The sequence below is a fragment of the Archocentrus centrarchus genome, chromosome 24 (assembly GCF_007364275.1).
Source record: "Archocentrus centrarchus isolate MPI-CPG fArcCen1 chromosome 24, fArcCen1, whole genome shotgun sequence".
Taxonomy (NCBI): Eukaryota; Metazoa; Chordata; class Actinopteri; order Cichliformes; family Cichlidae; genus Archocentrus; species Archocentrus centrarchus.
In genome coordinates, this window is record NC_044369.1 from 13921008 (window position 1) to 13947339 (window position 26332).

General features: G+C 40.4%; 1 protein-coding gene across 1 annotated transcript in view; it reads left to right on the forward strand.

Annotated features, from left to right (window-relative positions):
- The window catches only part of foxo3b (forkhead box O3b), a 46772-nt gene extending 35198 nt beyond the window's left edge, over nt 1-11574 (forward strand). The window contains exons 3-4 of the mRNA XM_030721096.1: nt 5000-6448; nt 8438-11574. Of these exons, the coding sequence (XP_030576956.1) occupies nt 5000-6439 (1440 nt within the window). The 3' untranslated portion in view covers nt 6440-6448; nt 8438-11574. The remainder of the gene's footprint in view (nt 1-4999; nt 6449-8437) is intronic.
- Nucleotides 11575-26332: the final 14758 nt, after the last annotated feature.

Genomic DNA, 26332 nt, shown 5'->3' on the forward strand with positions numbered 1-26332 from the left:
TCAAATGAAAGTAAGCAAAGAATTCCAAGGAAGAGCCGTAATGCCATTGTCCCATCTATTAAATCTATACTCACCAGGCACTTTATTAGATACACCTTGCTAGCACTGGATTGAATCCTGTTTTGCTTTCAGATCTGCGTAGATTCAACAAGGTGCTGGAAACATTCCTCAGAGATTTTGGTCCATGTTGGTATGATAGCATCACACAGATGCTGCAGATTTGTCAGCTGCATATCCATGATGGAAATTTCCCATTCCACCACATCCCAAAGGTGCTCTATGAGATTGAGATCTGGTGACTGTGGAGGCCATTTTTGTACAGTGAACTCAATGCCATGTTCAAGAAACCAGTTTGAGACAATCTAAACTTTGTGACATGGTGCGTTATCCTGCTAGAAGCAGCCATAAGAAGATGAGTACACTGTGCTCATAAATACATAATACTAAGGTAGGCCTTTTAATGGTGGTCACTTGGTAATAAGGGACCCACAGCATGCCAAGAAAATATCCTCCACACCATTAAACAACCAGCAGCCTGAACTGTTGATAAAAGACCAGATGGATCAATGCTTTCATGTTGTTTATGCCAAAGTTGGACCGTACTATCCAAAGCTTGCAGTAGAAATTCAGATTCATCAAACCAGGCAACACATTTCCAACTTTCTACTGTCCAATTTTGGTAAACTTATGTGAATTGTAGCCTCAGTTTCCTGTTCTTAGCTGACCGGAGTGACACCCAATGTTTATGTTTATGTTTACATAAACATAAACATTGGCTGCTGGAGCCCAACAACTTCAAGGGCTGATGTTTCATGCGTTCAGAAATGCTCTACTGCATACTCTGGTTGTAATGATTGGTTATTTGAGTCACTGCTGCCTTCCTATCAGCCTTCCTATCAGCCTTCCTATCAGCTCGAAGCAGTCTGGCCATTCTTCTCTGACATCAACATCTCTATTTTTTTTTTTTTTTATGTAAACTCTGTGAAAATCCCAGGAGATCAGCAGTTTCTGAAATACTCAAATCTGCCTGTCTGGCACCAACAACCATGCCACATTCAGAGGCACTTAAATCACCTTTCTTCCCCATTCTGGTGCTCAGTTTGAATTTCAGCAGATAGTCTTGATCATGTCTACATGGCTAAATGTGTTGAATTCCTGTCATGTGATTGGCTAATTAGATATTTGCACTAAAAAGCAGTTGAACCTAGTTGTGTAGCTAATGAAGTGGCCACTATATGTCTGTAGAAACATTAAAGTTAGACAGAGTGGGGGGGGGGGGGGGGGGGGGGGGGGGGGGGGGGGGGGGGGGTTAAAGAGTATAGATCAACTTGCTAATTAGTTGTCAGTTACGACAAGTAGATGAAGATGAGCAGAAGGAAATGGATTTTAAATTTAAGATACAGAACTTGGGAAGAGCTCAGCATATGTATTCTGAGAGTTGTTCTTATGCTTTGTATGGAATTTAATGAACTCATGGAAAGTTTAACAATCCTGGGTGTGTCATTAATTGCAGTAGAAAAATCACGGCAGACAGAAATAAGATGTTGTGGTTTGCAGGAGAGGCTGAATGTCTGCAAGAAATGCAAAGCATAATTTTTTTTAAATGGTTAAAAGGTCAGGCCACCAAAATCACAAAACAACATACTTTCCATGTACTAAACCACAAGCAATGCTTTATCTGTGTGCAGTGCAGATTGTGGTGCTCAAAGCTTAAAAATGTGTGTGGTTTTTTAATTTTTTTTTTTTTAATATATAAAGGAAATCCTTGAATTCTCCAGAATAAAAGTGGTAATCAGTGCAGAGTTTGTGAGGAAGAGTATGTGGGAGGGCCTGCTTCTGCTAGTTTATCACACAAAATACTGACAGCATGCACATTATTAATCCCCTCATCTTGTAATCATCTTCTCACCCTCCTTCTCACTCAGAGCCAAATTTTCTTTTCTTCCTGTCACTGTCCATGCTGTGGTTGCAGATGTCCTGTTTGCTTTCATCACTGCTCCATCCCACAATGTTATGAAATATCACGCTTGACATTTGATGGAAAGTAGTAGCACAGAAAGAGAAGCATTAAACAAGTGGCTTTGTTTGTGGGGGAAGGAAGGGATGTAGGATGAAGCGAGGGGGAAGGATTGATCGAGTATCAGGTGCTGGCAGGTGAGTGTTTACACCAGCCAAATGAAGAAACTCACCTTCTATTTATTTTCTTATCATTCATCCCCCCAAAATTTGTATTTTCCCTTTACAAAGTCAATCCCATTGCCATTATTTACATCTTCCCAGCAGATGGAAACATTTATGTACATGTGTGTATAAAATGTTCTGCAATGAAGCAGCATTACGTCATGCCTCAAGAGAACCTGGCTGAGGATAAACACTGGTCTCGCTGGTATTTATTCTATTCTTACCTCACTGCAGAATACATGGTGCACACTTTGTCCACGCACATACATCATTCATGATTCTGTGCAACTTTTTACACTGTTGCTAATGCACAGCAGTGGTCACAAAAAGCATACAGTCCAGTAGAAACAACTTGCAAACCATTTAGGAGCATTTCCATATAACTATCACAACCGCACCCATAGTACATGCTCAAATATGCATACACTCACACAGGGTCATGGGTTCAGTTTGGCCCCAGAGATCTTGCTCTGCCAACACAGCATTGAGAAATGTAACTTAAACCCACTCTCTCTACTCTTTGACTGAGCTGGCTTTGACCAAAATAACAGTCCCAACCAAATTGCCTGTAAACTGTTGCCCGGTGAAGAAGGTGCTGCTTCGTGGAAAACAATATTGTGATTCCCACAAAAACGGGAAAATGTTGGTTCTCATTGATCTGAACCCAGAAATCTGTTCTGTTTTCGGGAGTAAAAATATACATAGGAAGAAAACGGAGAGGGGAAAAGTGCGTGCATGTTGTGGATGGCGGTTGGGTTGTTTATATGGGAGGGTATAACATAGCCCCAGAGTCCCACAGGGCCCATAAGAGCTATGTGTTTGTGAAACAACAGAAACTGCGGAAGAAGGAGGGGGTATGGAAAGAGAAGGAGACTGAGGCAAAATAATGAATTCAACAAAGCCTGCAATAGATTGTGTGGCACAAGAAGAGGAAGAAAAAGAAGAAAGTGTAATTAATGCTAGAGGCAAGGTTATAACCACGTATGTTAGTGATCCAGAATAGAATAATTGTCATTAAAATGCATGTTTTATTAAGACTCCTAATTGCATTACCATGAGTTAAATTTGAGAATGTGACTGTGTGTACACATTGTTATCCTGTCATCTAAGATCCATGATGGTGTCCTCTTATGTAACCAGATGGCTGCGCCTGTTGGGGGGTGGGGGTGGGGGGTGGGGTGTCCAGATGGATAAGAACATGTTTGTAATTTAGAGATCAAGTTGGAATTTCAAGTCCTAAATTACTGAGCTTATCAAGTACAATCCTCCGTTTAACCTGCATTAATCGGTTACTGAAAAGAGTACCGAAGTGAACAAACTTCTCTAAAGTTAAAAAAAAGGCATGTGAATCATTGCTATTGTGCAAATGGAAACCCATAATGACACACATCGATAAAACTTGCAAGACCTTCTCTTGTTTAAGTAGTATCTCAGTTTTATGAAACAGTGTTATCTTTTCCTGGCCTTTGACTCATATCTTGTGATATGAATATAACCCAAGCCATCACATCCAAAAGAAGACAATCTGGCTTTCACAGCCTTTTGCATTCTTTGAAAACTACTAGAAATATCAGTTTCTATCACCTCGGTATCACCAGTTTTTTTGGTTTGATAGACATAATCATACTAATAGTCACTTGTAATATGATGTTTGGCAGTATAGTTAGCATGTTAGTTTGCACAATTTGTGCAAAGTTGTGCAAGAAACTGTCGGGAGGATCAGGTTCATACAATCGGTGAAGTTACCCTTTCTCCCACGTAGCATTTGTGTGTAGTGACGTTCTCAATACTAAAAATGCTCAGGTTGGCTTAGATGATCGGAGGCACCCAAGAAGAATGTGCAGGACACATGATGGCAACTCTTTCACTGTGAAATCTCAGGACAATTACTTGCTCTGTTCAAATAAAGGTTCACTACGCAGACTTTATACTATTGAGCTGGTAGGGTAAATTGTGGTTAATGTTAGATGCAACTGAGTTTGACATTTGCATCTCTGGATAATGTCTAGAAAAATTCAGAGCTGCAGTCCATGTGTGGAAGTAGCTCGACACTGATTGCTAATGTGGCAAAATCCTGTGCACAGTCACTACAGTGTGAATGTGAAGCATGAACAAATGTCTGCCTGCTTACTGTTAATGCTAACGGAGTCGGCAGTGGGACAAGTGATTCAACAGGGTTGTTATGTAGCCGTTTGGGCCTTTAATGCATGCATAGGTCTCTGTGTTGTGAGTGAAAGTCTTGATCACTGGCAGAGACTGTCATGTGCAAAAGTTGCTCCACAGTGAGCCTTTTGGCCTCTCACAAGGAAGGAGCTCAGAGCTGATCAATACACACCCGCCAAGACAAACAAACAGTCACACGCAAACACACATGATCTGACATATAGAGGCTCTTTGTATGTGTTATTCATTATTGAGGAGGCTTGATTTTTAGAACACTGTCTCTCTCTTTTCTCTTTTATACCCGCAACACAAAAGCTACAGTGGGAACAATACAGACATCAGCGCTAAGTGCTGCACTATGTTAATGTGAGCCTGTCTATATTTAGTGGATGAACAATTGAAACAATAGGCTTCTGCTGTTTGTATGTCTAGTCACTGAGAGGAACCGTTTACGTGACTGCAGAATGAGCGTTAGTGGGTGGTTTATGGATCAGTGTTGTTGAAGTTAATGAGAGGTTTTCATTGAATACTGTATTGGCAAAAGGAAGAATGGATACAAATCCATACTGGTGACAGGCATAGTTTGAGTAATTGTTTCAAAAAGTATTTTGCACACAACACTCAGCAGAGTCTTCTTCTCTGTTTTGTATTACAGAATTCCATCCGGCACAACTTATCCCTCCACAGTCGTTTCATTCGTGTCCAGAATGAGGGAACAGGAAAAAGTTCCTGGTGGATGATCAATCCAGAGGGAGGAAAGGGTGGCAAGGCTCCACGGCGCCGGGCAGTCTCCATGGATAACAGCAACAAGTACACCAAGTCCGCCCGTGGCCGTGCTGCCAAGAAAAAGGCTGCCCTGCAGGCTGCTGCTGCTGCAGCTGGTGAAGGTGGTGGAGACAGTCCTTCAGGTCTCTCTAAGTGGCCTGGAAGCCCAACGTCACGCAGCAGCGAGGAGCTGGATGCCTGGACAGACTTCCGCTCTCGCACTAACTCCAATGCCAGCACACTGAGTGGCCGCCTCTCACCTATTCTGGCCAACCCTGAGCTAGATGAGGTGCCTGATGATGAGCCACCTCTCTCACCTATGCTTTACTCCAGTCCTGGCAGAACACTGTCTCCAGGGAATGTCAAGACAAATGGGAAGGCTGTGCCAACTGAGCTACCCCGTCTGGCAGACCTGGCAGGTACAATGAATCTGAATGATGGACTCACAGATGACATAATGGAGGAGCTCCTGGAGAACATCAGCATGGTGCCAACCACTTCCAGCCAGACTGCACCAAATGGTTCCTCAGGGTTCAGTTTTGGGTCTAAACCCAATGGGATAGCATCACCTTCCTCCACTTCCTCTCCATCCTCCAATTCTTCTAATGGAAGTACTAGCTACAGTAACTCCATTTTTGGCCCTCACACAACGAGCTCCTCTCTGCGTTCGTCCCCCATGCAGACCATCCAGGAGAACAAGCAAACGTCCTTTACCAGCATCAGCACGTCCCGCTTTGATAGCCAGACACTACAAGACCTGCTCAACTCTGATAGTCACAACCACAGTGATGTCATGATGACCCAGTCCGACCCATTGATGTCACAGGCCAGTGCGGCTGCCGTCATTCCCCAGAACTCCCGCCGTAGCCTAATGCTCCGCAATGATCCCATGATGACCTTTGGGACCACTGGAGGACTTCAAAGCAACCAACAAGGGATGCCGCGTAACAACCACAATCAGATTTCTCTGAGGTCTATCAATGGAGGCTTGAACCTAGTCAACGAGGCTAACACTCTGGCTAATGCCAAACAGCAGCTCCTGCCCTCACCCCTGGGAGGAAATGGGTCTTCCTCCATGCAGATTGACACCTCAATCTTCCTGAATGGGACAGTTGGCAGCAATGGAGGGAACTATCAGGATCGTTTCCCCACAGATCTGGACCTGGACATATTCAATGGCAGCCTGGAGTGCGACATGGACTCCATCATCAGGAACGACCTTATGGATGCAGATGGCATGGATTTTAACTTTGACTCTCTTGCCAACATGAATGGCGTCAGCAACTTCACAAGCACCAAGCAGACCTCTCAGAGCTGGGTACCTGGCTGAGAAGATCAGGTATATAGATTTGAATAATGTGTGTTTTGGAGTAAAAAATGTGACAGATGTAAGAGCTAACTCACTTTTTCATCCAAAAAAAAATAAATCACATTTTGTCTAATACATGTCACGCCTACAGTACGCTTGTAGAGTTACTGGTGTCATGAATAGACTTAGACAAAAGCGATGAGATGATGTGATAATAACAGGAGTCAACAAAAGACTTCAGAGAACAAAATTACAGTTTTTTCCCATTACTGAGCCACTTCAACTGTGATTGTTCTTCCTAAACCTAATTTACCTACTAAATAAAACTTCTCCAGTAGTTTTTTTTTTTTTAACTTCATGGTTTTTTTTAAATGTTTTTAAATAAGACTATGGATTGTATATAAAAGATGAACATAGCCACCTTGATGTTGTGGCCTTGTGGGAATTTTGGCTGTTACCATCTAATTGTTGGAAACCATGTGAGCCGTGAGTGAGGGGCGAATCCAACTGAGAGCCCAGTTACACTTCAAGGTCAAACATTAGCAACTTGTCCACCACAAGATAGACTTGTCCAAATACCTGCCCTTTGTTATTATTTATTTTACTTTAAATGTTCCCATTTACAAAGTGAATATTATGCTTAATTTAAAGAACAATTGAGAATATTTACAGAAGTCATAGTTAAAGTGAGAAATAGTCCATTTCTTATAGACTTCTACTGAGGCTTCACATGTAACATTCACAGATAGATATTGGACGTGATACAACCAGTATTCCCTGACTAGATGACAGTGGTTTCTGGCAGTTGCTGGCTCTCGCTGGGTGAAATCAGTTGCAAAGAAGGTGCTGCACCAAACACTCCCTAGTGACTGGTTGCTAGCAGACTGCCATGATTGCCTTTAATTTTTCATGTTTGTCTGCAAATACTCACCAACTACTAGCTCAGCGGTAGTAAAATCTGAAAAAGCGCAATGCAAGCCAGGAATGGAGACAGGTTCAGATTAAGAGTTGTATCGTAGAATTGCAGTCAACACGTTTCAAACAATGCGACTTTTACTTTGAAAATGAACCTTCCCCAGTTTCAGTTTGCGTTGCACTTTTTCAAATTTCACTACTGCTTGGAGAGCAGCTGGACAGTGTTTGTAGACAAGTCTGTCACTTCCATTCAAACTATGATCACAGGAACGTGCTAACAACCAAAGCAATCATAAGGAGATTTTTGCCAAATGGTTGGAGAAAACCCCTGGCAACAGGTGGTTGCCAGGGGTTTACTGACTAGTCTGTAGGCCTGCATGACTGGGACTTCAGCAATCATTGTCTCTGTGATTGGGGCCTTGATCTTACATTGTCAACATTATTATCATACATCCAAAACAGCAAAAAAATTATAAACAAACTAACGTCATGTGATTAGTGGTCAAATGTCTGCAAAACCTCAGTACAGTCCATCTTCTTTTTCTAACCAGAGGAGTCACTCCTTGTTGATCATTAAGAGGAATGCAGGCTTAAGACACTTTCTACATGTGGTTTCAGTTTTCAGACCCTAAATCTGTGTCCATCTTTTATACACAGTCTGAAGAAGATGCAAAGCCAGTCCTCATTTTCTGACCCTTACCTACTTATTAAGGCATGCTTTGCCTTTTGCAGAAAGCACAGGAAAAAGAAATGTTAAATTTTTGGGGGACAAAAGCCAACTGTGAAAGTCACTGTCAGGGCTTCCAGTTTCACAGCAAAGGTGTTTTATTATGAAGCACATCCAAAAGCACCAGTGATAGCTTTGAGCACTTAGCTTGCAGCTGCAACTAACCAGAAGTGAAGAGAAATTTGTAGTTAATATGGACTGGTGACATTTGCCAATGGTTTAATCTATTTAATAATGTCAGTGTCAGTGACAGTAATTAACTGGTTTATCCTTAGGTTTCAATACCTGACTTATGACCATGAGAAGAGTGAAGATTAAAAACACATACTTAAAAACACAACATGAACACTAACATAAATATGTCTCTTTCTCTCCAGGTCTGACCTGTGTGGTGCAAGAGAAGATCAGACACAGCATCCTTTTTGCCAAACCTGCCATCAGCACAATGTAAAATAACCAACCCTGTGTTTACAGAAGAAGACTTCCTCTTGAGAGCTTTACCTTCGCTCCCACACTGGTGAACCATGAACTATCCTGCAGACTCTAGAGATGCTGCACATGAGTCCTCAAAGCTTCTTGTGAAACAAGCTACATCTAACAATCACAACAAACTCACAAATGTTAGAATTATGCAATTTTTCTTTGACACCCAATCTGCTGATATCAAAGGAACACTGCTTATCAAAAGGGGTTTTCAGGTGGAATACGAGGACTCATTGTAGAGCAAAGAATGGAAGGCGAGCACGGTGCAGTTGTTCAGACCCAATGGTTTCATGCGATGTGTTGAAAAAGAAATTCCCTCTGTTCGGAGTAATTGTAAATGTCCTGTGTTTATTTTGTTTTTTTATTTCCTGTTTTATCATATTTGTTTCTTAATCATACATGTCTGTAGAAAATGAGTCAGTGTATTGGTGAAATGAAGAGACAGAAATGGGAGTGTCTTACTCTGTGTGGCCACTTATTCAGTCCATCCAAATACACATATAGACAAACTGACACTTTGCCCCAGATTGCAAAATCTGTTGAAATTCCTCAATTTAATGCCATGCACTTGCTGTTTTTCTTTTGTTTGTTTTTTAACACGTTGCATGAATTTAAAATAACAGCAGCATACTGAAGGTTGTATTAGAATTAGGCAAATGCTACAGCTTATGTTTTATCCTTGTGTATATCAAACTCTTCAAATATGGGGAAAAAAGAAAAAGACTAGAGGAAGAAAATTTCTGCCACAGATTTTTGTACAGTGCAGGGCAGGGAAAAATTCAAGAAGGAAAAGATCTTGTGTATCTTCTCTTAGCTTTCTTCTGGTGAATTCTGTTGACATCATTTATCACAGCATACGATGTAGCCAAAATAAAAACCTGTGTCCTAGGGTTGTGAACATTTCCACACCACAACAGGTGCTATATAAACAGTGTTGAATCCTGTCCTGAGGGGAAGCTGTGCATATTATTTGTCTTTTTTTTTCTTCTGTTTTTACCCAAAACCCGCAGAAGCCCAGCGCTGCAGCCACTTGTAGCACGATAAGGTTGAGCAAGGGGAGCAGGGTTTTTCTTTTTTTAGGCTCATTCCTCTAGAAGCCATTTGTTTCCTGATTAAAATAATAAGCTATCTCTGTATATTGCCAAATTACTTGAAACAAACAGTAGGATATGCTGGCAGCCAAATCACAGCAGACACATTTATGCACACACGTATATTACACACAGAGAAAACAAAAAAAAAAAAACAAAAAAAACAAAAAAACAATAGCAGGGATCTGTGTTAAGCTCTGCTGGTTTCTTGTCATGAGATTGTGGGGCTCGTTATGCATATACAGAATCACTCAGGGGGTGAGAAAGGAAGGCTTTCCATTTAAGAACTGTCAAGTCACATTCAAGTAGTATTTTAATGTTTCTTGGAAAAAAAAAAACATATTTCTTTGTGTTTCTGAACTTGTAACCTGTGAACTTTTGGCCATTGGGATGAAGAATTAGAAGGATGATAAATGTCAGGATTATTACTTAACACAGTTTTGGTTTTGCTGTCATAGCTTTTTTTTCCCTCTTGTTTGACTCTTCACACATAAACACACAGACACACACATACAAACCCTTGTGGACACGCCTGGTGCTCCTGCAGGTGACTTCCTGTATCTCCTAAATACATGTTAATGTGTGTATGTGTTTATCTATGGAGTTTATTTCAGTTGAATTAATCTCACGAGGATGTGTAACTCCTCGCAGTGCATACAGCACAGTTGACTGTATGCATGTATGTATTTATGCATTATGAATCGTGTGAAATGCATATATACTCGCTGTATGTCCTTATATGCTCATGTAGTACTTGACCCTTGGAGTTTGTGATACCTCTGAATTTGAAGAAATATTAAACGACGTTACGCGCCGGGTAAGGAGGGAACACTGTTACCAGCAATTTTAAATTGTTGAACCAGATTTTGGAAAATGGTGGAAGGCACCATTGTTGTAGCATCTGGAGACCCCTTCTCCATTAGGGGCAGTGACATGAAGTGTATTGCCTGCTATGTATATTAGTGTACAGATTCATGTATATCACTCTGAAGCCAAGGCAGAAAAGTGGGTGTGCATGGTTGGCTAGAATGGTCTGTTGTACTAACTGAGGTTTAGTGCATGAGCTAGCTGTACCTTGCTCAAACTGAGAGGAACCTGGTGTTTTTAGTGCTAAAACACTCTGTTCCTTTAAAAAAAAAAAAAAAAATTAGGACTGACAGAGGACCACTTGCACCATCCTCCCACGTTAATGGGTTTATTATTACAAACCCATTACAGTGATATAGTAAAAACGTCATCTGATTAAAAGCTGGAATTTCCAACACCTTGCTATATCTAAAATTTCCAGAACACTATCTGTCTTTTCTGTTGACAGGGATACACCTGAGCCATCAGCTGAACTGCTAAACATTTGAATTCATCTACACTGTCTGTACTAAAAATTACTTATCCTGTGAAGACGACTGGCAAAGTGAAATCCGGGGAACGCTATCATTGAAAAGACTTCTTATTGATCCCCGAAATATCAAATCTCAAAGGCGTTCCTAACATTATGTGCACTCGGTGTAAAAATGCATTGGCTCGTTGGGCAGGTAGTTTACACGTAGTAGTAGCTGGGCAGGCCTTTCACACAACCACTGCTTCATTCAGGCACAGATGACCTCCCCTCATGCTCGACACACATGTGCAGCACAAAATGTGCTGGTTTAAAGCTGAGAAAAGCAAAAATAGACACATACCACTAGAAACCTTAATCACCTCTTGGACATTTTCTTTATATTATCTTCTTATGAAAACTTTCATCCTTGTTAAGAAGCCCAGGCCAGCTCCCTTCATACACTCTCTGAACTTTTCCCTTTGAACTTTTGCCCTTTATTAATCTTGCTTCTTCTCAACTTGATGTTAGTGGGTATTTTTCCTGTGTATTACATTTTGAATTGTAATCTAGTTTGTATAAGAAATAGTGCGCATGTAAATAAAGCTTGGTGAGGCTCCACCCACTTTGTGTCCTTGTCTTGGCTTATTTTCCAAAGAAAGGATTAGAAATTCATACATTTCACAAGTGATGTGCAGGAGAAGATTTGCTATTAACAGCTCATATTGCCACGATAGGAATTTTCAGCACAGGAAGGAAAGTGTTATAGCTTTTTCTTGGCTTGCCTTACATGTGCTATTAATTCACAAGTGTGTGTGTGTGTGGTGGAGCGTGAGTACATGAACAAATTTAACCTTGCAGTCCCTCCAGAACATAAATCTGTTCCTCGTGTCAGTCTGGGTGGATCAAAACAGCAAAACAGCTCCATGTTGTACTCCAGTTCTTGGAAGTAATCTTGCACAATGTTTTGTGTGAAGCTGAATAAAATGAGAGCAGACGTACAGCAGCTCACTGATACCTGACACTGGGCTGGGTACTTTTCCTCCCTCCCTTGTTGCATAACATGAAGGGAGGGAGAAGAGGAACAGTCAGTGACAGAGTGTAGCATGCCTCCACACCACACTAACACAGATCACACTCTCTGATGACAGTTTTGACCCCTTCTTGCTTTCTCTCGGAACGGCCAAAAGGCCTGACTCTCAGAAATCATGGGACATGTGCACAATCATATCATGTGCAGGTTAACTGGTAACTTTAGGTGTACATATGTGTTTCTGTGCTTATAAGCTGCCAGTAAGGTTATCCATAAAATTATAAGGTTACTGGGGAACCTTTTAAGGAACGCTTGGGCTTCTAAGTTAATTAATTCCAATCAGTTTTAGTGATGATCGCTTACAAGAAGACTTAAATGCACTTAGGAAATAAGATTCAATTATCATGATAGCTTTACCATAGACGGGGCATCTAAATGTCCTGTTACCTATTTCTTACAGAGAGTAATGCAGTGACGTGCAGCAATACAAAGAATAGAATAGAATGCCTTTATTGTCATTATACAGGATGTACAATGAGATTGGAGGGCCACTCCTGTTCAGTGCCATGTAACAGAAAATCAAACTCTCTAAAATGAAAATAAAAATATTTTAAAAATTTTATAATCTAGTATAATCAATATGATCAAGAGATATACAGAAAATAAACAATGTGTAAAATATACAAAAAATAGAATGTATAAAAATATATACATACATACCTACATTGGTGCATCTGTACATTGTAAGAAAGTAAATGCGTGTATACATATAATGATGAAGATGATGAATATTGCACTTGGTGAATGAATATTGCACTAGTGAATGAATACTGGATATTACACAATATAGGAATGTTAGATATTGTTCAGTATGAATAATATAATATTGCACAGAGATGTGGGTGTTGCACAGTTACAGTGGGTGAGTGTGTGAGTTCAGGGTGGTGATTGCTCTGGCGAAGAAACTGTTCCTGAGTCTGTTTGTTCTGGCTTTGATGCACCTGTAGCGCCTGCCAGAGGGCAGCAGGTCAAACAGGTCAAAGCCAGGGTGTGAGCTGTCCTTGATGATGTTCCTGGCTCTGCTGATGCAGCGGGAGGTGTAGATGTCCATCAGGGAGGGGAGAGGGCAGCCAACGATTCATAATAGATTTAACATTTCCAAGTCATTAAAGATCCTTATTTGTAACTTGCATCTGTTACATACATCTTACAACTTATCAATTTGTTCATACTGTAATGAGGGTATCAAGACATCACTAGAAAGCTGAGAAAACCCAGCCACGAGGGGTGGCTAAAAGCCAGTATGTTTCTAGTCTTGATAAATGGGGTGGGTTGCATCGGGAAGGGCATCCAGCATAAAATCTTGGCCAAATCAAGGCCTGTTAGGAAGGCCCTGAGAGAGAAGGAAACGCAGGAGTGTACAGGTGAGAGCAGGGCCGCTAAATGTAGCGACTATGACTGGTAAAGGGAGAGAGTTGGCTGATACAATGGCGAGAAGGAAGGTAGATATATTGTGTGTGCAGCAGACAAGGTGGAAGGGATGCAAGGCCGGGAGCACTGGAAGTAGATTCAAGCTGTTCTACCATGGTGTAGACAGGAAGAGAAGAGAGTAGGGGTAATCCTGAAAGGATAGTATGTGACTAGCGTGGACCTGAAGAGAATGTTAGACAGGGTCGTGAGTTTGAAGGCAGAAATCTAAGGGTTGATGTTGAATGGCGTCAGTGCATATGCCCCACAGGCTGGATGTCAGTTAGAAAAGAAAGAGGAATTCTGGAATAAGTTGGATAAAGTGGTAAAACGTGTCCCTAGAGGGGGAGATAGTGGTGATTGGAGCAGACTTCAGTGGGCATAGAGGTGGAAGGGAAAATTGACGAGGAGGTGTTGGGTAGGTATGGTGTTAAGGAGAGAAGGACAGATGGTAGTGGACTTTGCAAAAAGGGTGGAAATGGCTGTGGTGAATACGTACTTTAAGTAGAGAAAGGAACATAGGTTGACATGGTAAATGGTAAATGGACTAGTTCTTATATAGCGCTTTTCTACTCAGATATGAGCACTCAAAGCGCTTACACAACACGTTCACATTTACCCCATGCACACGCATTCATACAAGCACTTCCATGATTAATTAATTAAGCTAAGTGCTTTAATCGTCTAACATTCACTCACATTCATACTCCGACGGAACGGTCGGAGAGCAACTTGGGGTTAAGTATCTTGCCCAAGGATACATTGGCACGCAGCCTGCAGTAGCCAGGAATTGAACCACTGACCTTCCAATCAGTAGGTGACCTGCTCTACCTACTGAGCTACAGCCACCCCAAGACATACTGTATAAGCCTTCAGTGAGTGAAGACAGAGGCAAAGATTAAATGGTTAAAGAAGGAAGAATGGTGCGCAGATGACATTGCTGTGGAGATATCTAGGAGAGAGGGCAGTCGACTTTTTTGGAGACAAGTGTCAGCAAGAGTCAAAGTGCAGGTTTGTTGGCTGCACATCTATGATGTGAATTTCCCATCCCACCATATCCCAAAGGCACTCTATTGAATTGACTGGTGACTGGGGAGGTCATTTGAGTACAGTGAACTCATTGTCATGTTCAAGAAACCAGTTTGAGACAATCTAAGCATTGTGACATGGTGCGCTATCCTGCTGGAAGCAGCCATCAGAAGATGGGTACACTGTGGTCATACAGGGATGGATATGGTCAGCAACAATATTCAGGTTGGCTGTGGCATTTAAACAACACTCAGTTGGTACTAAAGGGCCCAAAGTTTGCCAAGAAAATATCCCCCACATAATTACACCAGCACTAGCAGTCTGAACCACTGATACTGTACAAGGTAGGATGGAGCCATGCTTTATTCTTGTTTACACCAATTCTGATCCTACCATCTGAATGTCACAGCAGAAATCAAGACTCATCAGACCAAGCTATATTTTTTCAATCTTCTACTGTCCAATTTTGGTGAGTACACGCAAGGCGAGGCACTCAGTGTAGTCTTCTGTTGCTGTAGCACCTCTGCTTCAAAGTACAACATGTTGCACATTCAGAGATGCCTCGGTTGCAATGAGTTGTTTGTAATTTGAGTTACTTCCTTCCTTTCACATCAAAGTAGTCTGGCCATTTTCCTTTGAAGATTCAATTCAATTCAGTTCCTGAAATACTCAATCCAGACATGTTCAGTCACTTAAATCACTTTCTTTCTCATTCTGTTGCTCGGTCTGAACTTAAGCGGGTCATCTTGACCATGTCTACATGCCTAAATATATTGAATTGCTGCCATGTCATTTGGCTGAACAAGTATACCTAATGAAGTTCACAGTAAGTGTAGGTTGTGCATATCAGTTTTATGTCACCAAATGTTACACATTTTTAGAGGCAAGTTCAAGGTAGTTAAAATATATTTTCTTATTTAAATTTTTCTACTAGCCTGTATATTGTATTGCTACAGATAAACTTCAAATGTTACAATATAAATAGGTAGGCTCTTCACAGCAGCTGAGCCAAAAGATTTTCTATATATTGTTTCTGCTTTTTGTCAGGCTTTTAAAAAACTTTATAAAGCCCAAGTTGTGCTGTCATATACAGTATGGTACATTCATAGCCTCTGTCTGTCCTTGTTACCAAACCTACATGCATCAGGTACTTTATCTCTACCAGTGTGGTCCTTTCATTTGTTCTCAAGTACACAATAGAACCTCAAACAAACAGAACAGTCCTTTCAGCCTACTGGTATCTTCAAATACTCTTTTATAAAGAAACATTTCATAATGAATAAAAGAACTGAAAAAGAAAACTTCTAAGGCTGACTGTAAACTCCAAATACTCAAAGACATGCTGTAACTGAGGGAGCAGGCTTGCCACAACTACAAATACCAAAACCACATCTCAATAGCAGTCACCTGCCTGACTACACGTCTGGCGTAGTTGCAGTCACACCAGTCTGCGTAAAGTCAGTGAGGTTACTGAATTATTAAAAACTCCTCTAAACCTTTCTGTTTGTCCGTTTGCTTTTTCTGCATATTTTAATACAAAGGAGTATTCATATTTAAGAGTATGTACTTTTGAGTTTTTAACTGAGGGTATACTAAATATGACATTGCAATTTTCACTTTGGATTTTGTAGGGCAAGCTAAAATTAGCCCATTCCAAAGCACTGTGCTTGCGTCATCTTCTGCGTAGCTTCCGCTGGTTGTTTCGCTGGCTGGTTTCATGTCAAGTTATAACTAAACAACTTTGTCTCGTTGTTTCCCAAACAATGAGCATCTTTAATACAAGAAATTAACCTGAACAAACTGTAGACTAGCAGTAATCAGCACAATGATTCATCTGAGAAATGTTAGTCATAAGAACAGGTGATGATTGAGGGTGTGCATGTGTTGGTGTTTTACATTTTGTATCAACAATGTCCTCTTATCACCAGATTGTGAACCAATGAAGAAGTCATTCCAGTTTTCCTAGGGTAGTAGCATGCTATGTGTGCATTAGGTCGCAGGTCTTTTCATATAGGTTTGCATTTACTTGTTTGCATGCAGATTAAGTGCCTGTTTGCCTCACAGGTGAGGCCTCTAAACAAATGTGTGGTTAAATTATTCTCAGTGGCACCTGTGATGGTGGTTTGTTCCTTATAATCCTTCTGAAAATCAGAAACATACAGATGATGCTCATAGGCATCAGTCATAACATCAAAACTATCTGGTCTTTTCTGTGTTTAGCTGTCACCTGAAGAAGCATTATTCTACATGTTTCCATGTCCTGTTTTGTTACCTTTTTTCCTGTGGTCCCCATTTTGCACTGTAAACATGTCTGCGTGTGTATGTGTCTTGGCCTGGCACTCAATCGTCACCTGCTTTGCACACCTGAAACCCATCCATAATCAAACACTGCTGCATTTAAACCCTGGGTTTTCCTCCATAGCAGTTTGTTGTATCTGCTAGGATAATAAGACATGTACAAGGTCAGCTAATACAACCCTCCCCAAGCCAGCTCTGCATTTTCCAGCCAGCTCAAAACTTCATCAATATGTACTTGCCTCTAATATCCAAATATTAGAGAACAAGGCCCAATGAGAGCAGATATGCTTAAAATAGTTATCACATCTCTGACTGAGGGCACTAAAGCCCCACCCACCTGAATTTCAAGCTTTATGTTAAACCAATCAGAGGAAAGTTTGCTTAAAGGGAGGGTGGCCTTAAAGGGTTGATGGGTGAATTAAAGGGTGACCTGTAAATCATTCAAAACTAGTCTAGTAGAGTCCAAGAATAAGAATATGAAGCTAGGAGTAAGTCATGAGTTATGTTACAAGTTTTGTGTTGAAAGGAGGAAATAAATGTGTTGTCATTAGTAGGAAATGTACATAGCTATTCATCCAACATTATTTGTAAAATGAGTTAGAACTATTGTTATTTTATTCTATTTTTCATTTAATTCATTTATTTTATTGCCATTTTTTATTAATAAAGCTTGATACCGAGTTAGCTACATGTAATGAATTAGTAAATGGGCAGTGATTCAGAGGTCTGGAATATAGCTTACCAGGCAGGGTGTTAAACAAAGCTGTTGATGTCAGTGTTTAGAAAGCCACAACTGTGAATCATAGTTTCATCCATTGTGACAGCTACTAGACCACATATGATCACCTGCTATCGCCTGACAAAAGAAGAAATCAAGGTACAGCAGCAGGGAGGAGCCAGTTAGGTAACTGATATCCTGCTTTTGAAATATTGACACCACTCATTCCTTTCTAGCACGCATGCAGTTTTACTCAGAAAATAGTATAAGCTGATAGCTTATTGTAGATATATCAGAACATGCCTTTTTTGAGAGATGATAAGTAACAGCCATAAATGCTCATTTAAATTTAGTTTGTAATAGCAGTTCATTAAAACACACAGAAAAAAAAAAGGTTTTCACCATCCTCACCCCCACCCCAAACCCCCCCACGCCCCTGTGTTTACCTCTACATTAATCTTCATGATTTGACTAAACTCTATTTTCTAACAGCACTTTGCTCACTGATGGACAGTTTCTCACCCCGCCTTTGGGTTTAGTCATTCATAATGAGTATGACCAACCACAGTGTCACATGTGGCCAGACAGCACATAAAAGAACAAACAGTTGAACCATAGCAAAGGCTTCAGTATTAATAACTTTGCAATTTTAAAAAGCAAAGCAGAGACAGCTGTCTGGTCAGACTACAAGACAAGGAGTCACTGTGGCTTCTGGCAGTTATTCATAATGACAGGTTGGGCCTGGCATGAAGATAAAACAAGCTGAATACAGAGTAACATACAGTATGTGTGTACTCACATCTATCTATCTATCTATCTATCTATCTATCTATCTATCTATCTATCTATCTATCTCGCACACAAGTGGAGACACATGATATCATGCGCACACACTGACTGCTTAATGAGGAGTGAGTCATCATGTGGTGTGGGGTTCAAAGTGTAAACAAGATGGAGATGTGATGGATCTGCTGAGATATGGCCATTAGTGGGCTCCTCATCCCCCAGCACTGACACTGCCCCAGTGATGGATGTGGTGGCTTTCTCCTAATCTTGATAGCTCATTTCTCAGCTGATCTGTATATGTTATCTGAACCGGTGCTTCACACGCACCAACACAAACGCGCGCAAGTACACATGCTAATTGCTGCTGGCCACACAAGGATGGATCCATGACACGGGAAGGAGAGAGACCCGAGAAGTGAGCAGTCGTAAATGATACTTGTGTGTGTGTGTGTGTGTGTGTGTGTGTGTGTGTGTGTGTGTGTGTGTGTGTGTGTGTGTGTGTGTGTGTGCGCACGCACGTGTGTGTGTGTGTGTGAGTGTCAATGCGCGTGCTAAGTGCTGCAGAGGAATGATGTCATCTCTGTAATGGCACACTGGCACAGAGCGGTTGAGCTTTGTCCCACAGCACCTCCATTCACAGACTGTGATCAGCGTCATCAAAGCAGATTATAGCTCACACTCACAGCCTGTGGTGGGACGACAGATCTCTTCACACTGAACAGCCCTTTTGTAATTACAGAGTCACACACAAACACAAAGAGCATGCACCAACAGACAAAAAAATAAAAACAAACAAAAAAACAGTCATCATCACAGTCTGACAAATATTGCCCGACAAATCAATTTAACAAAAGCAACCACAGCTTTTCAGTTCTCTTTCTTTTCCTCCAAGATTTACACTATGTGCATCGTACGGAAACATCACAGGGCACCCACGTCAGAGATGAGGTGTAATGAAATGACAGAAAGTCACAGGCGAGGATGGGAAGGGATGAATTACATACAGTGTTATAAAAGTGCAGCTGAACCTTGTCTCTGCTTTCTGTCTACATCGTCACAGCCCTTCAGCTACCCTAAAGAACAAAATCAAACCTACAGCACAACTTCACTGCAAAACTTAGTAACTCAAAATTTTTGCTGTCCTTGTCCCAGTTTTTTTTACATGTTGCTGGCATCAAAATAAAAATGAGCATACATTTATTTTTTTGAGTAAAATATCACATTTTCAGGATTTGATATTCTATAAGACAACCCAACTTCTTTTCTTCTTTTTGGAAATGGGATTATACAATCATGTGAAACAAGAACAACCTGTTTCTATAGTTTTATATATATCAGGAAAAATCACTACAACCTCAGATGACCAACAACACATGACATACTACAGTGTGTTGTTTATTTAACAAAAACAAAACCAAAATGCAGAAGCAGAATATGAAAACTAAGTACACCCCATGATTCAGTAGCTTGTAGACTGACCTTAAGCAGCAATAACTTGAAGTCCTTGTTTTCTGTCTGACTCTATCAGTCGCTCACGTTTTTGAGACATCTTCTTTACAATGTTGCTTCAGTTCATTAAGATTTGCAGGCATTTGCTTGTGCACAGCTCTTTTAAGGTTCTGAAACAGCATTTCAATCAGGTTGAGGTCTGGACTTTGGCCCATTGCAACACCTTGATTCTTTTCTTTTTACCCCATTCTGTTGTTCGTTGCTGTCCTTGGGATCATTGTCCTGTTACATGACCCGTTTTCTGCCAAGCTTTCGCTGTTGGACAGATGGCCTCACCTTTGGCTCTAGAATACTTTGGTATACAGAGGAGTTCACTGTGAACTCAATGACTGCAAGGTGCCCAGGTCCTGTGGCTGCAAAAACAAGCTCAAATCATCACCCGTCTACCACTGAGCTTGACAGTTGGTATGAAGTGTTTATGCTGATATGCTGTGTTTCGTTTTCTCCAAATGCTGTACTGTGCATTATGGACAAACATCTCCACTTTGGTCTCATCTGTTCAAAGGACATTGTTCCAGAAGGCTTGCGGTTTATTCACATGCAACTTTACAAATCTAAGCCATGCTGCCACGTTCTTTTAGAGAGAGGAGGCTGTCCCCTTCCAAACAAGCCATGCTTGTTCAGTCTTTTTCTAATTGTGCTGTCATGAACTTTAACATTTAACATTTAATGCTAACTGAAGCCTGTAGAGTCCGAGATGTAGCTCTTGGGCATTTCAGTCTGACCTTGGGGTGAATTTGCTGTGACACTCACTCATAATGGACTTGAAATTATTTGGAAATAATTTCAAGTCCATTATGAGTTAAGTATTTGGAAGTGGCCTTAATGACTCTTCCAAGATTGATCACTGCTGATAGCTTTCCTCCTTGGCTTTGTGTTAACACACATCTGAGTGCAACCTGCCAAACTGTTTTTACAGAGGCAGTCACACTTGCTGATGATCAGTTAATCAAGTGCATTAGCCTTTCACAATGCTTCTGCACTTTGGCTTAATTCTTGTTAAATAAATAATGGCACAGTGTAACATATCATGTGTTATTGTCCATCTGAGTTTCCATTTACCTAATTTTAGAACCTGGTAAGTAACAGATATGTTTTTTATTATGACCCGATAAGTAAAACCTTAGATTTGAAAAAAGGAGTATGCATTCTTGAGTGTTGTCATTCTTTTGTGCTCTCTTACCCTTGTGTTAGTTTCCAACAATACATTCAGGTAAACTAACAGTGAAATTTACATAATTGCATTTTAATAAGAATAATTGTTTTCTTGCATTTTTTGACAGCACTTACATGTTGTACACCAATCTTAACATCAAGTGTGAAACTTTCATGGAAGACTATGAAATCCAGCTGAAAGTCCAAGACAAAGGTTGCACTTTAAGTTAAGACGTATATAACGTATTTCTTTGAGTACAAGTAAATAGTTTATCACAGTGAGTATAAAAAAATGTCCAATATGGAAACTGCTGGCTATCAAAATGAAACATAAGCCTAAAAGAATGAATTAAAACTTTCTCTTTCAAATTTTTGACCTACTTTATTATGTATCTTTAGGAAGAATAAATTTATTGTGAAAGGCCAGAGTAATTCGATTACTTTTTGGGAAAAGAAACATAAACTTCAATAAAAAGATACCTTAACTGTGTAATTTCAGAAACAACTCAACTCCAGAAGGAAAGAAAGATAATTAATGCAGCAAGTAAAAAAAAGAAGTACCTAGATGTTTTCTCAGTTTAAATCTGTTATACTTGTGTGGGAAAAAGAAGGTAATGTAAGAGATACCAGACAGATTAACCTCTGTTGTACAGGCATCTATTTAGGACTTTGAATTTCCAAAGCTTTACTTTAATAAATGAAGCAACAGTGTAGTTTTCACCATTTTGCAATTTGGCATCAAATATACAAACGATATACTTTCATCTTTTGTAATATAACTCACTACTTCTTATTGTTTTTCTAATCACTGCCTGATCTCTTTGTAGTTCTCCACCTCTCGGCTACAAGAAAGAACCTGACATCTGACAATAAATGGCGAGCATGAGCCTCTCGAGTTATTTCACTCAAGAGAATTTTTTAGTAGAAATGAAAAAAGAAAATAGCTGCAAATAAATCATCATCTGAAGCTTGGAAGACGAGGATGAGGAAAATTAGCTAAAAGTTTTAGAAAAATTGCAGTAAAGGGTGATGGATGCTCCCATTCGTTATCAACCCCAGTGAAGCATTGCCATGGATTCTGAATGAGTTTGTTCTTTCCGTCTCCGTCATTGATGGGACTAAACTGGATAACCTCACGCACCGGGAGGATTGGAGTGGACTGTTAGAAGAAAGGAAATCATTGTGTTGATTGATGCTTTTCATTTTGTCACATTGATCTGCTTTGGACTCAACCAAGTGATGTAATCTGGGTGATACATGATGAACCTTCAGTTTTATTAGACAGCATCTGATAATTTATTCATGAACGCCAACAGATGCAAAATGAGAATAAGTCTTTTGCATATTACACAATAAACTCCCCAAATGTGCCTTTGCGTTACTCACAGGGACTTCTCTTCCCTTCATTCATTCTCTCACCTCTTTCCTATATCATTTCAGTGTTTCTTTTTTTAACCATTTGTCTGCTGTCAGCTCCACTTTACCTCAGAGAAAGAGAGAGAGGGTGATACTGGGTTAGATGCAGGAGGGAGGTGAGGTGGAATAATCAGGAAACAGAAAAGCTGCCTGTCCGACCCTCATCTCCTCCTGTCAGCCCAGAAGATATAGAGTTCATCTCTTCCTCTCTCTCTCTCACACACACACACACACACACACACACACACACACACACACACACACACACACACACACACACACACACACACACACACACACACACACACAAATAGCGGGGCATCATGCTCATCTTGTGCTCATTCCTGTTGCATAAGCCCACAAACCCTATTTCCCATCCCCCACCTTTCTTTGTATTGCAAGCACTACCTCCTATTCTAACATGAGGCTGTATGTGACTGCATTATGTGTGTGCAGTGGGTCATAGGACTCAACATACTGTACTCTACCATGCTGCCTTTTATGGTGGTCAACAATTCTTCTTCCCAGGTCACTTTGGGAAACAGCTTGATTTAATCTTGATGTCTATGCACTATACTGTATATGTGACAGTCTTTTGCATCATCCTCCATTGACCTACATGGAAATATGTTACCTCACAGATTGTGCGTTCATTACGCTAGATTAATAACTAGCCTGTGATGCTTCAGTGAGTGCCTGTGTGTGGGTGTGATTAGTCTTTTCACTGGCAAACCTTTCATGAATAAAGTGTCACCATTGCTGTGCACCATACGGATGTTCCTATAAGTGATAAGTGTTAAACTGCATTAGATGCTGGGCATAAATTCCAACATTATACAATGTGTGGCTATCTCAACTTCATATTCCCTCGACTCCACATCATACCCCTTTGTAACAAGTTAATGTGACCCCTGTGTGTGTCTTTCAAGTTTCAGCTCAAAATAACAAACAGGTTGTTACTGTCTTCATTGGAACCATTCATAATAACCATTCAAAATGAGCTACTTCAGCTTTAAATCCAGTCACAAGCACATTCAGTTAATGTGAATGTGTGAGATGAATGAATGAGACATTCTGTTGCTTCTAACCAACCAGAAACCTCTGAGGTTGAAAAATTAAATCACTGCAGTGCCCAAAAAACAAATTTAAAAAACCCCACTGCAGTTCTTCAAATTGCAACTTGAGGCTGTGTGTAGATGCCCAACTTTACAAAACGAAAAATGTTTATAGCCTGGTTTTAAAAAAAATGGCTTTCCCTACAGCTATTTCTGCATTTCTGATAAATGTACAATATTATTGTGACTTTTATAATGTTTTTACAGATTAGTCAATAGGAAAGGGGTTGCATGATACATTTTTTCTTTTGCTGGTAGCAGTCATGGTAAAACACCTTTCAATTCTAAGGTTTTATGCATGAAAACATAATAAAAAAATTATTTTGTTCTTATCAGGTCTTTACATAAATGCAACCTCAGACAAACAACAACACATTATATATTATGCTGTCATTATTTAACAAAAACTAAGCCAAAACGCAGGGGCAGTGTGTGAAAAACTAAAAAACACCCCTACTGTTTACATAGGAAGTAGCAGCCAGGCACTGCTAATCAAATGCACTCAAGTCACTGATAATCAGAAAGTGTGAGCATCTCTATAAAAGCAGAGGTTCTGGTAGTTTGATGGTCTGGAGCATTCAGGTATGTGTTAACAGAATGCCAAAGAGGAAAGACATCAGGAATGGTCTTAGAGGAGCAATTGCTGCTGCCAATCTATCTAGCAAGGGTTATAAGGCCATTTCCAATTTGAAGTCCATCAGTTCCCAGGAGTGGATATCCCAGCACCCCAGGATCAGACCGTGCAATGCTCAGAGAAATTACAAAAAAAACTAAAGAGCTATATCTCAGACTTTACAGGTTTGTTAGGATGTTAAATGTTAAAGATCATGACAGTACAATTAGAAAAAAGACTGAATAACTATGGCTTGTTTGGAAGGGTTGTCAGGGGAAAGCCTCCTCTCTATATAAAAAACATGGCAGCATGGCTTAGTTTTGCAAAGCTGTATTTGGACATACCACAAGCTTTCTGGAACAATGTCCTTTGGACAGATGAGTCCAAAGTGGAGATGTTTGGCCATATTTGCTGAAAACCAAACACTGCTGATCAGCACAAACACATCATGTGAGGCACGGTGGTGGAGGGGTGATGATTTGGGCTTGTTTTGCAGCCACAGGACCTGGGCACTTTGTAATCATTGAGTAGAAAAACATGAACCTGCAATGTATATGATGGTACCTTGACAGCAAATTATCTCGGATACAGAAACAGATCATACTGTCTATACATATGCACCTCACATTTTCTGAAGGTATTTGAAATCAAGTTAATTGTAGAATGTAAGTGCTTCATTTTCATAAAAATAACACTGAAATAAAAAATCTCATGAAACTCATCTGTAATCAAACAAGGTAATTTTTACAGCACCTTTGTGCGCTTGCTCTGAAAATCAATGGCATGCTGTACCATAACAATGATTAATATGTGGGTGAATCGGGTCAGACCCTCACCCACCCCCACCCAGCACAGATATCCACAATGTCAAGGTCACTGTTTCACACATCTATATATCTTCTCTGGCCTAAATGGAGGGTAGGAAACACACAAAGACAACCAGAAAAATAAAAGCATTATATTCTGTGTATGTGCACAGGCATATATGAGCGTGCATATATTTGGTCTTGTGTGTGTCTGTGTGTGCGCACACTGCTGTGAATTACAGCCAGCACTCACCATTAAGACCACCAGGGAAAGCATATATAGCTTCATTACTCCCTCTCTCCTTTTTTCCCTGCCTTTATCCATCCCAGTTTCCTCAGTACGTTAAGTAATGGTGTTGATGGTGTGCTGGCTAGTGAGACAAAGAGGAGCTAATCTCCCGTAAAGAATGAGCTTATTGAGAGGTGAAGTCAGCGTCCACTGTGACACACTTCTCACACTGAAGGTTCCTGTTTATCATTAAGAGAAATCAGACTTTAATACAACACAGATAAAGCAGGTGCTGCCTGGTTCTCATCAGTAAGTGGAAAAGGAGGAGATGCTTTGAAAACTGATCCCTAATTACCTTCATTCTAAATTCATCTTGCATCTCAGTTCACGTCCATCGCATGTCTGTTTGCATTTTCGTTCTCATGATACGTATGGCAACATGCACATGTGTTTGTGTTTATGAGTCTGTGTGCAGGCTCTGACATGTACATCTGGGCGTTTATAGGCTTGTGTGTGCATGTGTGTGGAAATTCATGTACAGGAAAAGTCTGACTTGCAGAACCACCTTTGCATGAGAGCCTGCACATGCACATCTGTGCTTTGTTTATGTGTGTATTATATTTCTTTTAAATGAATGCTGCTAAATACTGACTTTAATTAAGATACACTTACAATTTGGTAACTTGCTTTGCAGTTTCAGAGGGGTTCATGGCCACAGATTTAGAAAAGCCCAAAATACAGCAGGGAAAAACTAGGAGGGGCTAGGATGAAAGATGGTTTTACTGTAATACTATAAGATAGCCAGCTATGATGGTGTGGTTACTCACTAGCAGATATATCACCCCCAAGAGGGATGGATGATCCTTATAGTAGAGCAAAGAATCTGGGGGAGGGGGTCTGACATACGAGGAGCCCTAATTGATATATTGTGTAGCAGTTAATACAGTGAAGGTTACTTTAGAGCTCCATAAAATGGCAAAATGGCATGCAGTACACACAGCAGGTCTTACTGGTGGGTTTCTTTTTCTTACTATTTTAGATTTTGTTTACAGTGTTCAGTAGATGTTTACTTTTAGTTTAAAAATGGGGTTTTGGGTCAACATGTGGTTTAGGAGGGAATGCTCAGTATGAGCAACTGTATTTTTTCCAGTTTTATTTTCCACATCGGTCAGCTTTTTTTGTGTGTATCTGCAAGAGCAACAGCAGTCG